The 12,346-nt window shown below is 39.4% G+C and overlaps 1 protein-coding gene across 1 annotated transcript in view; it reads right to left on the reverse strand.

The window, feature by feature from the left end:
* LOC144792151 (uncharacterized) overlaps positions 1-12,346 on the reverse strand; it is a 426,357-nt gene that overhangs the window by 63,253 nt on the left and 350,758 nt on the right. Inside the window, exon 16 of the mRNA XM_078667032.1 lies at positions 9,350-9,604. Within this exon, the coding sequence (XP_078523158.1) occupies positions 9,350-9,604 (255 nt within the window). The remainder of the gene's footprint in view (positions 1-9,349; positions 9,605-12,346) is intronic.

Here is a 12,346-nt window from a genome sequence, read left to right on the forward strand (position 1 = left end):
CTAATATAACAAAAACTTGGCACAGAAGCTGTAATATGAAAAGACATCTTTATTAAATTTAACATAGTGAGGCCACGTCACCCAGAAGCCGTAGCAAGTGAATAAGGTAGTCTGAGGAACACAGAGGACAGAGGCCTTTTATATGTTTTTAGCGTTACATGACTCAGTACAAAAGCCAGGGGCAGTCCTAGGTTTTGCAAGCATGCAAAACCCAACATTCCTTCTTACACAAGCTGCACAAACCCATAATAAAAAACCCGGCACATCCCCATTGTAAACAGGCCATAAAGAAAGGAGCAGAGACAGGTGTGAGTAAGATAAGACATAGTTGTGTGCAATAAAGGTTTACTATCTCCTGTGCCTTCATGCTTAATCTTGATCAGCTACTGGGAAAGGAACTGGTCGAACAGGTTTGGCCTTGGGCAGTGGAGTCAGCTTGCCTAGGTCGCAGAGAAGTCAGGAAAGGTGTACGTGTCCTTCAGAATCGTGTTTGGCCTTAATCATTGGCCTATGTGAGGGCAACTCACAAAATGGCTGCCGTACATAAAATGGAACCCGGGGGTTCAGGACGAAAACTCTGATTTCAGGGTGATTCTGTCATTTGAATATGACGAAAATGCTCGTGCATAGTGTACTAGCCATTCTCGGTCTGCTGATATCAAAATCGTCATGATACGACGATGTTTATGACACAGGTCCAAAATTTTCAGTACCACAATGTGTCATGATGCACAAACAGCATTTTTGTTTAGTGTTTCAACATTGAAACCTTATTAGAAAGCTAATTTAAAATATTAAAACTGCTAAAGACAAGTTTTGGTGAAGTGCAAGAAGGAAGTGAGCTAGCTGTCCACACATTTCAGCCCTTGTAGAAAGCAAAAGAAAATAATTAGGGAAGCTGGCATGGAGCATTGGGGAGAGCAGGGTAGGAGGTAATGACAAAAGATTGCATGGGGAAGGTAGAGGAAAAAACTAGAGAGAAGGTAAGAAAACACAAATTCTAATGCAGTGCTGTACAAAAAATAATAAAATTGTTCGCCAAAGTAGATAGTTATTGAAATCAACTCATCCAATCAGAGCCCTGAGAGAGCAAAATACTCCTGTGTATGACAATCAGAAACACAACAGAAAACCATTGAATCAAGAGCAGACACATTAGATAGATAACAAATCATCCAATCATGAGCCAGGGGATGTTCCAAAAGCCATTTTTCAAAGAATATGTTATGTTTAGGAAACAATAGATCTGCCATCAGACAGCTAAACATGTGAGTATCTGCGATTTAAAAAAAATGAAAAGTGTGAATAATTGCTAAATAACACAAAACTATGAGCAAATAATATGTGTAAATGCACATAGAACAGCAGTTTTTTATACCTACCAAATATGATGGAGAGATGTGCAGAGGGTAAGGTTGCAAAATCGCAAAGTATGGCATTTGGGGGAGTTACCAATTCATTGATTCTGGAAAGATAATTCACCTAAAACCAGGGATTTAACTAGTATAAATCTTACTGAAGACCAGTGCCTAATTTGTCAAATCATAAGTGCTGGGGCCCAAAGGTTTGCTCAGATGCCAAGGTAGATGCCATTGATGGTCTAGGTGCCTCATTCATTCACAACTAAATACTCTCTGCCGCTTTATCTCACTATTACAAGTTTGTTTTAATACCTGCTAGTCACAGTTTATCCATCTATCTCTTCCTCCTTCTTTATCCCCTTTGTGTTTTTTTCTCTCCTGCTCTAGATCAAAGTCTGTTGAGGAAAAATAAGTGCTGGTTCCGAAACGTAAGTGCCAGTGGGCCCAGTCTACAACCAACAGCTCAGTTTAAGCACTGCAGAAGACCTATACATTTTTAAGAGGAAGAGCAAACAGGGCAGCTAATAGTCATCCTGCAAATATCTTCAAATAGTTAGCTTTCAAGTGTTGCTACGGTGGGAATGTAAACATCCTTAAATTAGGCAATATGTAGGAAGTTTGCTAATGGATGTTATGTTATGTAATTGACATTTTTTGAGCGCGCAATCACCAAAGGTCTCTAACAGCCAGATTCATCAAGGGAAATTGCGCTCGCAAAGGGCCAGATTCTGAGGATCTGGCCCTTTGCGAGCGCAATTTTTGCATTTGGGATTCATCATCCCAAATGCAAAAATCACATTTAAGGAATCTCTATTTGAGATTCCTTAAATGCAATTCATGAAACATTTAAAAATAGCGAAATCGCAATTTTGGGCCGCTATTTACCGCGAAGTCAAAACTCGTGGTAAATAGCGGAAACTTAGAAAAATGCACTTAGCTTCTAAGTTGTATGTCACACACACACATGTCCTTGGGACATGTGTGTGCGTAACACCAGCGTCCACTATTATTTCAGGGGTGCAACAGGGTGTCCTTTGGACACCCCTGCACTCTTGAAATCGCAAACTCAAAATGCGAATCGCTAATAGCGATTCGCACATTGATATGTGTTCCCATTCATTCCTATGGGCCTTCAGGCCCATAGGAATGAATGGGGAGTTATTCCTTATTTGCGATTAGCAATTAGCTAATCACAAATAAGGAAGCTGTAGGAATCGCAATATATATTGCGATTTCTACTTGAATCCCGTTTTGCGAGTCTGTAATAGCGATTCCTTAATAATCGCTATTACAGACTCGCAAAACATGCCGATGATGAATCTAGGTGTAAGTGCTTTGGTGAGGGGAGAATCCACCTGTAGAAATAGAGGAAAAATGACTAGTAGGCCACAGAGGGCTGAGCAAAGAGCCAGGTTTTCACGAGATTGGATACAAAGTAAAGGTTTTGAGGATGTAAGTTGTCTGGAGAGGAGTTCCATACCTTTGCAGTGCAAGCTGAAAAGCTTTGTTTACCACCCAATGCAGGCAGAACCTTGGGATAATCAATAAGTTCACTGACAAATGTCAAAGAAGCATTTTAGGATCCTTGGACTTACTGCACCATGCCTAAAATCTTAAATTATCCTTTTTCATCAGACGCCATTCCAATTTCAGTAAGCTGGGACCTGAAGAGGGCAGAAAGAGCTGCTGTGTTCTGGACCACTTGAAAAACATGGAGCAATTTGAATCAAGGAGAAGGATGTAAGTGATGATCTACCCAAATTTGTGATAATGCTAAGTGGAAGGAAAGCTCCTTGATCAACCTCTTCTCTGATTAAGGTGTTTTAATTTAATTAAAGAAGTGGTTAAGCTGATCCCAAAGTTCTTGTGGAGGCTCAATCTTAAACTGCACTTTAGTGGCATCGGAAAGGTCTTCATTAAATGAAATTCAGCTTTATGTTTATTTTAAAAAGTCATAATTTTGTTGGAATATTAAGTCTGTTTATTTGTAAAAAAGTAATTGTTTATAAGTTATAAATTTTGCTTTACATATATTTGTAGCATACATTGAAGGGGCTAATCAATGATGCAATTCTAAACAACAGAGCTTGGTTTTAGCTTCTCTGAGCTGAGAAGAAAACCATAGTGTTGTTGTTACAAGAGTTCCACAAGATCTTACATATTGGCAGCATGACTGGATTATGTCAACATCTTGTATTTGGTTGTTCCAGATTAATGGACAAAAATGCACCTCAATTTGGGCATTTATAGACAGGAATCCATTACTAGACTTTTGGATGAAGTGCACTGGCTCTCGATTAAGAAGAGTATCCTATTCAAGGCACTGGTCTTCATACATCGGGTGTTCTACAAACGGGGCCCGCCGTACTTGCTTCATAGGATCCAACATTAACATTCCAGCACACCTTCCACTCTATGTTGGTGCCCTGAGTTAGAGTGCCATACTCCTGGAAAGTTTGGTGCAGAGGTTACTCATTTTTTAAGCTTGCACGGAAGAATGTGTAGCGTCTTCCCCAGCCTGGCTACACAGTACTAAGTATTACACATCTTTATTCATCTGCGTGTAATGGCAAACTCAACATTCTAAAACCAGCTTACATTGCTTTCCGCACCTACGTCACAGATCTACGGAGTCTTATAGGAGCCAAAAGGGTTCTGTCATAAAACTCACAAAACACTACATCCCTTCTCTGTTAAATAATTTGTATATTTATATTACTAATCAGTATATACATATTTATTTACAATTACAGCTCTTCAATCAACCTTCTTGCTGCTTTAATTATTCAACCTGATCTGGGTACTTGAAGCAAGGAGTTGTCATATTTAGTGTCAGAGATTTTTGAAGATGATGAAGCAGTAATAGTAGTAACTGAGTTTTCAGGGTCAGTCTTTCCTTCACTTTTTCAATCAGAAGACCGATGAAACAAATGCCAAAAGTGAGAAGAGTCTCTGGTAACAGACTTTCCACAATGCAGGCAGTCACCATGTGTCCCTTGGTGGACACCAGTTGGAAAGGTGCAGCATCATATGGAGCATCAGATCTCATTCTTCACATTTGCAGGGCGATCACTAGATCTCCTCTCTTACACTTGATATTCTTTGCATGTCGCCTCTTGACTGCATATGCTTTCATTTTTTGCTTGTTAACTAAGTCCTTTGTATGAATTGTGTTCTCACTTCCTTCTCTTTTGTTGGCCCGCTGAGGTAACTTGGTTGTCATTATTCTCTCAAACATCAAAGTCGCAGGACTTTCACATGTGTTTGAGTGACGTTTTGAACAATAGGCTCGTAGGGTAAAATTCAATAGAATTTTTAAACTGAGCCTCTCAAAAGTGGCACTCTTTACTGCTTTTCTTAGCGTACACATAAAATGTCCAACAAGTCCATTGGCCTGTGATGCTTTACGTTTAGATGCTCCAGGAAGTCCTTGAATTCTCGACTGTTAAAAGGTGGGCCATTATCAGAATTCAAAATGGCTGGAACGCCCCATGTTGCAATAGGCTATCTAGTCTCTCAATGACCCACTTGTGAGTTGTGGATGAGAGGCTTAAGGATTTCTGACATGTTAAGAATATTTTGAGTAATATTTGTAGAAAGGCAGTGGCATAGAAGTCCTTGAGTTCCTATTCAACCCTCTCATCTAAGTATGAAAACTAAACCCGGGCTCAGAGATCTCTTTTGGTGGCAACAATACAACGCTGTCCTTTGTGAGCTACTTTAACTATTTTCTGTGACAGATTCTCTGGAATCAGGATTCAAAACACTTGCAGTATAACTCCACTCTGAATTTCCAACTGCTCATCTTTAACATTTTTGTATTTTTGACATTCATCATAGCGATTTATTTGGCAATGCAGTGCGCACAACAAAATTCATTTTATTTATTTTTATATTTACTTACCCGTAATCGGACATAATCCATAGTTTACTACCCCCCACCCTGCACCTCTCCCTCCCAACGTCGCCGCCCGGCAGCACTCCCACCACCGCCTGCTCCTGGTGACAAGGATGAGTGAATTGTAAGTGATAGGAAGTGTTTAATTTGTTAAGGTACATCAATAAATAAGGACATCTTTGGTGTACTCAGCATTGCTATTTCAAAGTTCTGGTTTTATACTAAGAATGCAGCTATTTACATTATCATATCAAATCTCTTTATTGATATCATAACTACACTTTCACAATTACCTTATTAACCTTCTTGCTTGCTCCAATTTGCTTTAAAATGCACCATTTACACAAGCTTTTTTCATTTTTTTGCAGAGGATAATCCCCACAGACCCACCTTCAACAGTCGAGCTTACTCGCTACAGGTCACTGATCCCAAACTTTGACGCCTCACCACTTTCAAATGTTACCAGCCGCTACTGACTGAAGGTAGTATAATTATCACCCAAATGTTGCTCCAGTTTATCCAATGACAGAATTGTGCAAAACACTTAATTTCTTTTTTTCTGTTTTATATAGCTCAGATTTGACTAAAAGGTATCGGGGCCTTTACATGAGCACCAGTTACATTGCACAAGGAGGCATTCATTTTAGTTTTAGGTATGAGGAGATTAAGTGATTTGGTTGTAATCACAGGAAGTAGAGCCAATGCTGAAACTTGAATCTGGTTCCCTGATTGCTAAGTCAGCAGCTCTTGCCATAACGCACATCCTCTCAACTAAGTGCAATAAAAATTAAAGTGATCAATTGAATTAAAAAAAAACATAAGGATAGCAAATAATTTAAAAGCAGTAACCATAATATGGATGGGAAAAAGACCCCCTCATTTTTATAATTTGTAAAGGAAATGCTTAAGGTATTACAATATTGATTACATCAAGATGACTTCAGGCATGCCGCACTAGTGAAATCAATATAAAAATGTTAGCGATCTTATTGTTCATTATAATACTGTGGGAAGGCAGAGTTGAGGGCCCTGGACCCGGAACATTGAGGACATGGAAGAAGGGGTAGAGGCAGCAACCTGACCTCGCTGGGCAGGAGGAAGGGGCAGGGGCAATAAACAACCATGTAGAACAGGCAGGAGAGGCTGTGGCAATGCAACAGACAAATGAAGGGAGAGGCAGTGGCAGTACAACTATACATGCCAACAGACCTGATATAAGCAGGAGACGTTTGTAAGCCCAGAAGGCTGTTATTTTAGCTGTCTTGCACCTAAAATCTCCCCTTTTTCAATGTAAGGGAATGGGGAAAGTGAATTCCCAAGATTTTTTTTTTTTTTATCTCCCTCTTACTAAGATCAAAATGTTGGCATATATGTTACATTGGACCACAGAGGGCAGGAGGAATGGGGTACAGACATGGATTTGGACAATAGAGGGCAGGAAGGAGGTAGACAGGGGCACAAAACTGACCTTACAGGGCAAGCAGCATGAGTTGCAGAAGCACAATATACCACACAGTGCAATCGGCAGAGCAGTGTAGCACAACAGACCATGGAAAGCAATAGGGAGGGGACTGGGCCCTGCACATGAACAACAGAGAGCAGAGGGAAAAAGGCAAGAGCAGCAAGTTAAACATACCAGCCAGACAGGAAGTGCAGTTACTGCACAACAGACCATGAATGGCAGGAGAGAGGGGGAAGGAATACTCCAATGGCCCATGGAAGGCAGGAGAGAGGGAATAGGGGCCCGGACATGGAAAACAGAAGGCAGGGGCAAAGATGCAGGAGCAAGCTGATCATGCAGGGTACGGTCCAGTGCACACGGTTTCACTTGAACCAAGCTGTACATGGCTGATGAGCCCATAACTAGGGTAAAACTGGTCTTGGGTTGCATGTGCCCTGGTTAAGAGAGGACCTGGCCTGGCTGTTCAGGCTAGACAGTTCCTATCAGAGCAGGGGCAAGACTGGTTTGCATACAGCTCAGTCCAAACTGAGGTGGCATGGTGTGCAACATAACAATGCAGTGGGATGCGGCCCTGAGTAATTACCAGTAGCTGAGATTAATTAAAGCATTCCATCCATCATTGTTTTGTAATCTTATTCTGTTGGCCTAAGTAGGATGGGTATGCCCGGATGTGGGTCCTCTGCATACTGTGTCAATCAACCCAGTTGATGAGCTCATACCTAGGGCAAAATTAATCCTGTGTTGCGTGTGTTGTGGTTCTGTAAGAACCTGGCTAGGCAGTTTGGGCTGTACTGTTTCTATTGAAGCAGAGTCAAGAAGACTGACTTGCATGTAGCTGGGCCCAATCTGAGGTTGCATGGTGTGCAATATATTGATGGTTTGGGATGCACCCCAGAGATTATCACTGGCTGAGAATAATTCAAGCATTCTATTCATCATTGTTTTGTATACTTATTGTTTTTACCTTAGAGGGAAACCAAGCTGGACCCGTCTCAAGAGCCCATAACTAGGGTGGAACTGGTCCTGAGTTGCTTTTGTTCTGGTTCAGGGAGGACCTGGCTTAGCAGTTTGGGCTGAACATTTCGTATCGGATCAAGACTGATTTGCATATAGCTGGGTCCAAACTGAGGTGGCATAGGTGCGCAAAATCTGGATTGATTCGATTTGAGATATTCGTGATCACTTGCTTCGAAATAACTTTTTGCTAGTTTTGGAAGAGTTGTAAATATTTTACTTTATACCAGATTAACATTGACTGATGTTCTTTCTTAAATTGAAATGATATGAATGCTCATTTTCATTAATTTCCCTGGTCAGTTTGGAACAAGTATTTTAATTTAACAAGAAGTGAGAAAATACTAGGACTATGCAAATAAAAATATTGAAAATGCATTGCTGCATTTAAAATACCTTTCACAGAAATATGATGTCATATGTCTTCAATACAAGAATACAAGCACACATTTCCAGCACTATCCTGGGTTAATCTTTATATATAATGATGAAACCAGTAAACAGTATTTTCCATTTAAATTGGAATATGCATCATACTAGTGCTATGTGTGTTTAGATTTGAATAGCCACATGTACAGAGATTCAAATGTAATCCTTGTAATCCTTGTATTTGTGATCAGCAATATTGAAGCTAAAGAGGTATTCCCATGAGGATGATAATAACAAACTCATTCTAGAAGTTTTCTGAATAGGAAAGTAATTACAAAAAAATTAAATCTCTCTAACTCAACACATTTGGACACAAAATAATTTAAAAGTAAAAAGTGCAAAATTGGTGAGGATTCCATTTAGGAAAATGGGGCTTGCAAATGTGGTATATCTGACTGTGTGCAAATATTCTAGAAGGGAAAGTGTGTAACCAGCAATATGTTCCTGCTTCTCAGACAATTGTGGTTATTCCGTTAGCTAGGTTAGATAGATTGATACCTTGGGAAGGCTTGAAAACGCACTCCTGATGGCTCCCTTTAGTTTCCCACGAAAGACGCATAGATAGAATATATGCCTGTATATAATTCAATGATATATAATATTTTTACAAACATAAAAGATGTTATTTTATTGAGCATTTATTCTCAATTTTTCATGTAAAACTCTTAATATATTGAACATTGCTCGTGCCTAAACATTATTCTTTTGGTTGCTCCCTAAAATGTATTGCTAATGTAGATTAGTAAAACCCACTACAAGGACTAATTAAGAATTCATGAGAAATCAGTAACTTTCTCTAACAAGCTAGGTATTTCTTGTTTAATTATATCTAACAGCTTAAATTCAAAGCCTAAAGATAACCTTGTTAAAAGAAATCATTTTTGTTGTGTCCTGTAAATCTTTCTTGTATGTAACCTGATCTGGAAAAGTCTTGTCGTTCGTATTTCAAACTTCACGACCTCAAACAAGGAGGCAAAAAGAAAATTTGTGTTCTCTGAGATATTGTATTGTGTCTGCTTGTTGAAGTAGGAATGTCCCCAGCAATTACATTAATGCGGCCAAATAGATTGTGCATTTTATAAATTTGAATAAAGTGTTACTACAAAATAATAATGACAACACTATTATTCCATTAATAATGGCACATCTATCAAAAGTATACTATTTTATATAAAAAATGCTCACCTGTGTATTCTGATAAGAGACTGCTGTTTCCCAGTACACCATTTCCACCCACAGCAGAGACTTTGAATGTGTACAGGTTGCCAGGTATTAAATTTGGGATGGACACATTTTCATACAACGTTGTCACATTTGAGTCTGGATTTCCTAAAACTTGCACAAAATAGGAGCTTTTGTTGCCTGTCGGTGGTAGCCAGCTCAAAGAAATTGAATCAATGGTGATGTCTGTCACATTTAGATTGTTGGTTACATTGGGAACTGAAATGAGAAAATGGAATGTGAAGTACCACTCATAGAACTAGTTACATAATTATCAGAAGTATATTCCTAACAGAATAAATAAACTAGTTTTTAAAAATGTACCTGTCATTGGGAGCAACATACAGCATGACAGATCTCACAATAGAGTGAGAGACTTCCTGCCTCTTTGATTTCGGAATTCAAAATTGAGACTTTTACTAAAAAATATAATTTCCCAAAAGAGCAATAAAAACTAACTTTGCAATAAAATCTCTTCCATTATGAGAACCTATTTTCTTCCCCAACTGTGAGAAAATGTATCTTAATCCCATTATGTTTAGAAAAACATTTCCGAAAGCAATCACAGATACAGTGTTTAAGTACGGGCTGAAATAAACACATCCCAGACAATTAGTTTCTCTTGAAAAATATGCGCTAAAGTAGAGATTAGTTTATTTTATATTGTACAGTAAGTGACCATATACTTTGGTTTCATTTATGATTGAATATTCTGAATGCTGGAATCAGGGCATGCAGATTCCTCCTACTGCTCTTAATATTTTCTTAATTTGTATATTACTAAAAAGCTATATAGCTTCCAGGTCACACACTTTGTAAGGCCTTCTATTTAATCAACTGCATTCTCAGAATTGTGAGTTAACACCTTTTCTCTATTTCTTCACCTTTTGCTAGTGTTTAAAAAAATTGTAATTTTTTTAAATGTAGGTTATTGCATTTTATGAAACAATAATAGCAACCACTGTAATAAATGACAACGTTTATTGCGAATTATGGCGACTGGATAGTGATGGTCATTTAAATGGAGAACTAAGGGCCAGCTGTACGACCAATTTAACATGTGCAAACTGGTTAGTGACCTGTTTGTGCATGCTAAAATTGGTATGGCCATGTACTAACACAATTTTGCGAGTCGCGAATGAACTGCAGCTCGCTAAAAAGTATTTAGAGACCTGCTATTTGGAAGGGGCATTTCCTTCCAAATAGCGACTCTCTAACCCATGTACGAATATTTTGCAACCTCTATTGCGGTAGAGAAACTCTCGCAAATTACTATCCTCTTCAAGAGGGTGGTTATGGATTAGCAAATGGGAAGGGGTCCCCAGGGGACCTCTTCCTCTTTTGTGACAGGCTCCGAAACAATTTTTTATGGGTATGCACGAATTGCCATTATAAAATTATCAATGCTCTCACAAGTTGTGAGAAGCTCATTAATATTCATGAGCCTCTAAATTTGGGACCCCCATTAGGAATCGCAATCTGTGTTAAACACACTGTTGTACATGGCAAATAGCTTAAAAGTACATATCCTACCATTTATTTACAAGGCACCCTGCACATATGATTTGCTTGGGCCTACCTTATGGGTGACGTATGTGCAATAAAAGGAGATTTCAATGCTTGGCAAGTGGTTTTAAATGCATAATCAGAGTGGCAGTAAACTGCATACCCAGGTCTTGGAATGATAGGCCTGAGACAGGTTTAAAAGGAAAGGCTACTTGTGTGGGTGGCAAAACCAGTGATCCTGGCCCACTAGTAACATTCAGATTACATGCCCTGGGTATATGGTATACCACTTAATAGGGGACATACAGGTAAACTACATATGTCAATCAGGTATATAACAATGGTGTAGCGCAGCAGCCAGGGCGACTGACGCTAAACGCTAGGGATTGCGGTTTGATCCCCGGCTCTGGTGGCAGGGGTCTGCCCAGCACCATGTGACTCTGGGCAATAGCTCGCTTAATCTTCCCAACAACCCCCAGTGCCTTGACACATTCGGGTAATTGTTTGCTCTTTACAAATACTGGACATTTATTTAGGGGAGAGCACGTGAACTATAGCACTGATCAGCTGTGCTAAAGTGGTCAGAGTACTAAGTCCAACAAAAAGATACATAAAAAAGTGGAGGTAACCAGGCAAAACATTGGGGGAAGACTATGCTAAGGATGACAGGTCTAACAACGGAAAACACCAAATTATGCAGGAAGCTAGATCTTGGTCCGCAGATTGAGGTTTTTATGATTTGATTTAAATCCATTCAGTAGTTTTTGAGAAATTGAGGTAAAAAAATAATTGTTGATCTGAATAGTTGGTGTCCACATATTCTCTGATTCATCAATTTGAAAGGGACTAGTCAATCCTGATTGTCTGGTTTCCATGTAAACAATATGTTTTGGCAGCCGTTACAAGACTCAGCAATATGGTCCCGGTGTCCTGGAAATGAATTTAAAAAATTCGTAAGGGGGCCCAGTGAGCACACCCAGACCCTAATGGGGCATGTGGGTGGTGCCAGAGGCCCCCTTTATTGGCTTGCCACAACTTGGACAACATGCTGGAGCGGCCGTCACAGGACTCTGGGACATGGACCGTATTGGAAAGCATTGTAGTGAATGGCAGGTTTTGAGGGTCCCAAGGAGCAAATATAAAGGGTAATGACAGATTTTAGTTAGAATGTAATCATTTGTTGATGGTACCATAACAAGTTTAGGAACTGTTATGTGTTCTAAGGTGGTTTTATCCTGTAGAAAAATCTGATCATCTGCTGGGATTTCATGAATTGTGTTTGAGATGTTTTCTCACTTTTATTTCATAGAGGTTATGAAAGCTGTTCCAGAAGCTAAAATGAGAGCACATTTTTTGTAAATACACACTTTCTTTCTCAGCCATGAGGGAATACTGTCTGACATTCTCAGTGAAACATGTACACCCATCCATAGATGCCTGCCAGTTGATTCTTGT

Source organism: Lissotriton helveticus, chromosome 11, assembly GCF_964261635.1.
Source record: "Lissotriton helveticus chromosome 11, aLisHel1.1, whole genome shotgun sequence".
NCBI classification, from domain to species: Eukaryota; Metazoa; Chordata; class Amphibia; order Caudata; family Salamandridae; genus Lissotriton; species Lissotriton helveticus.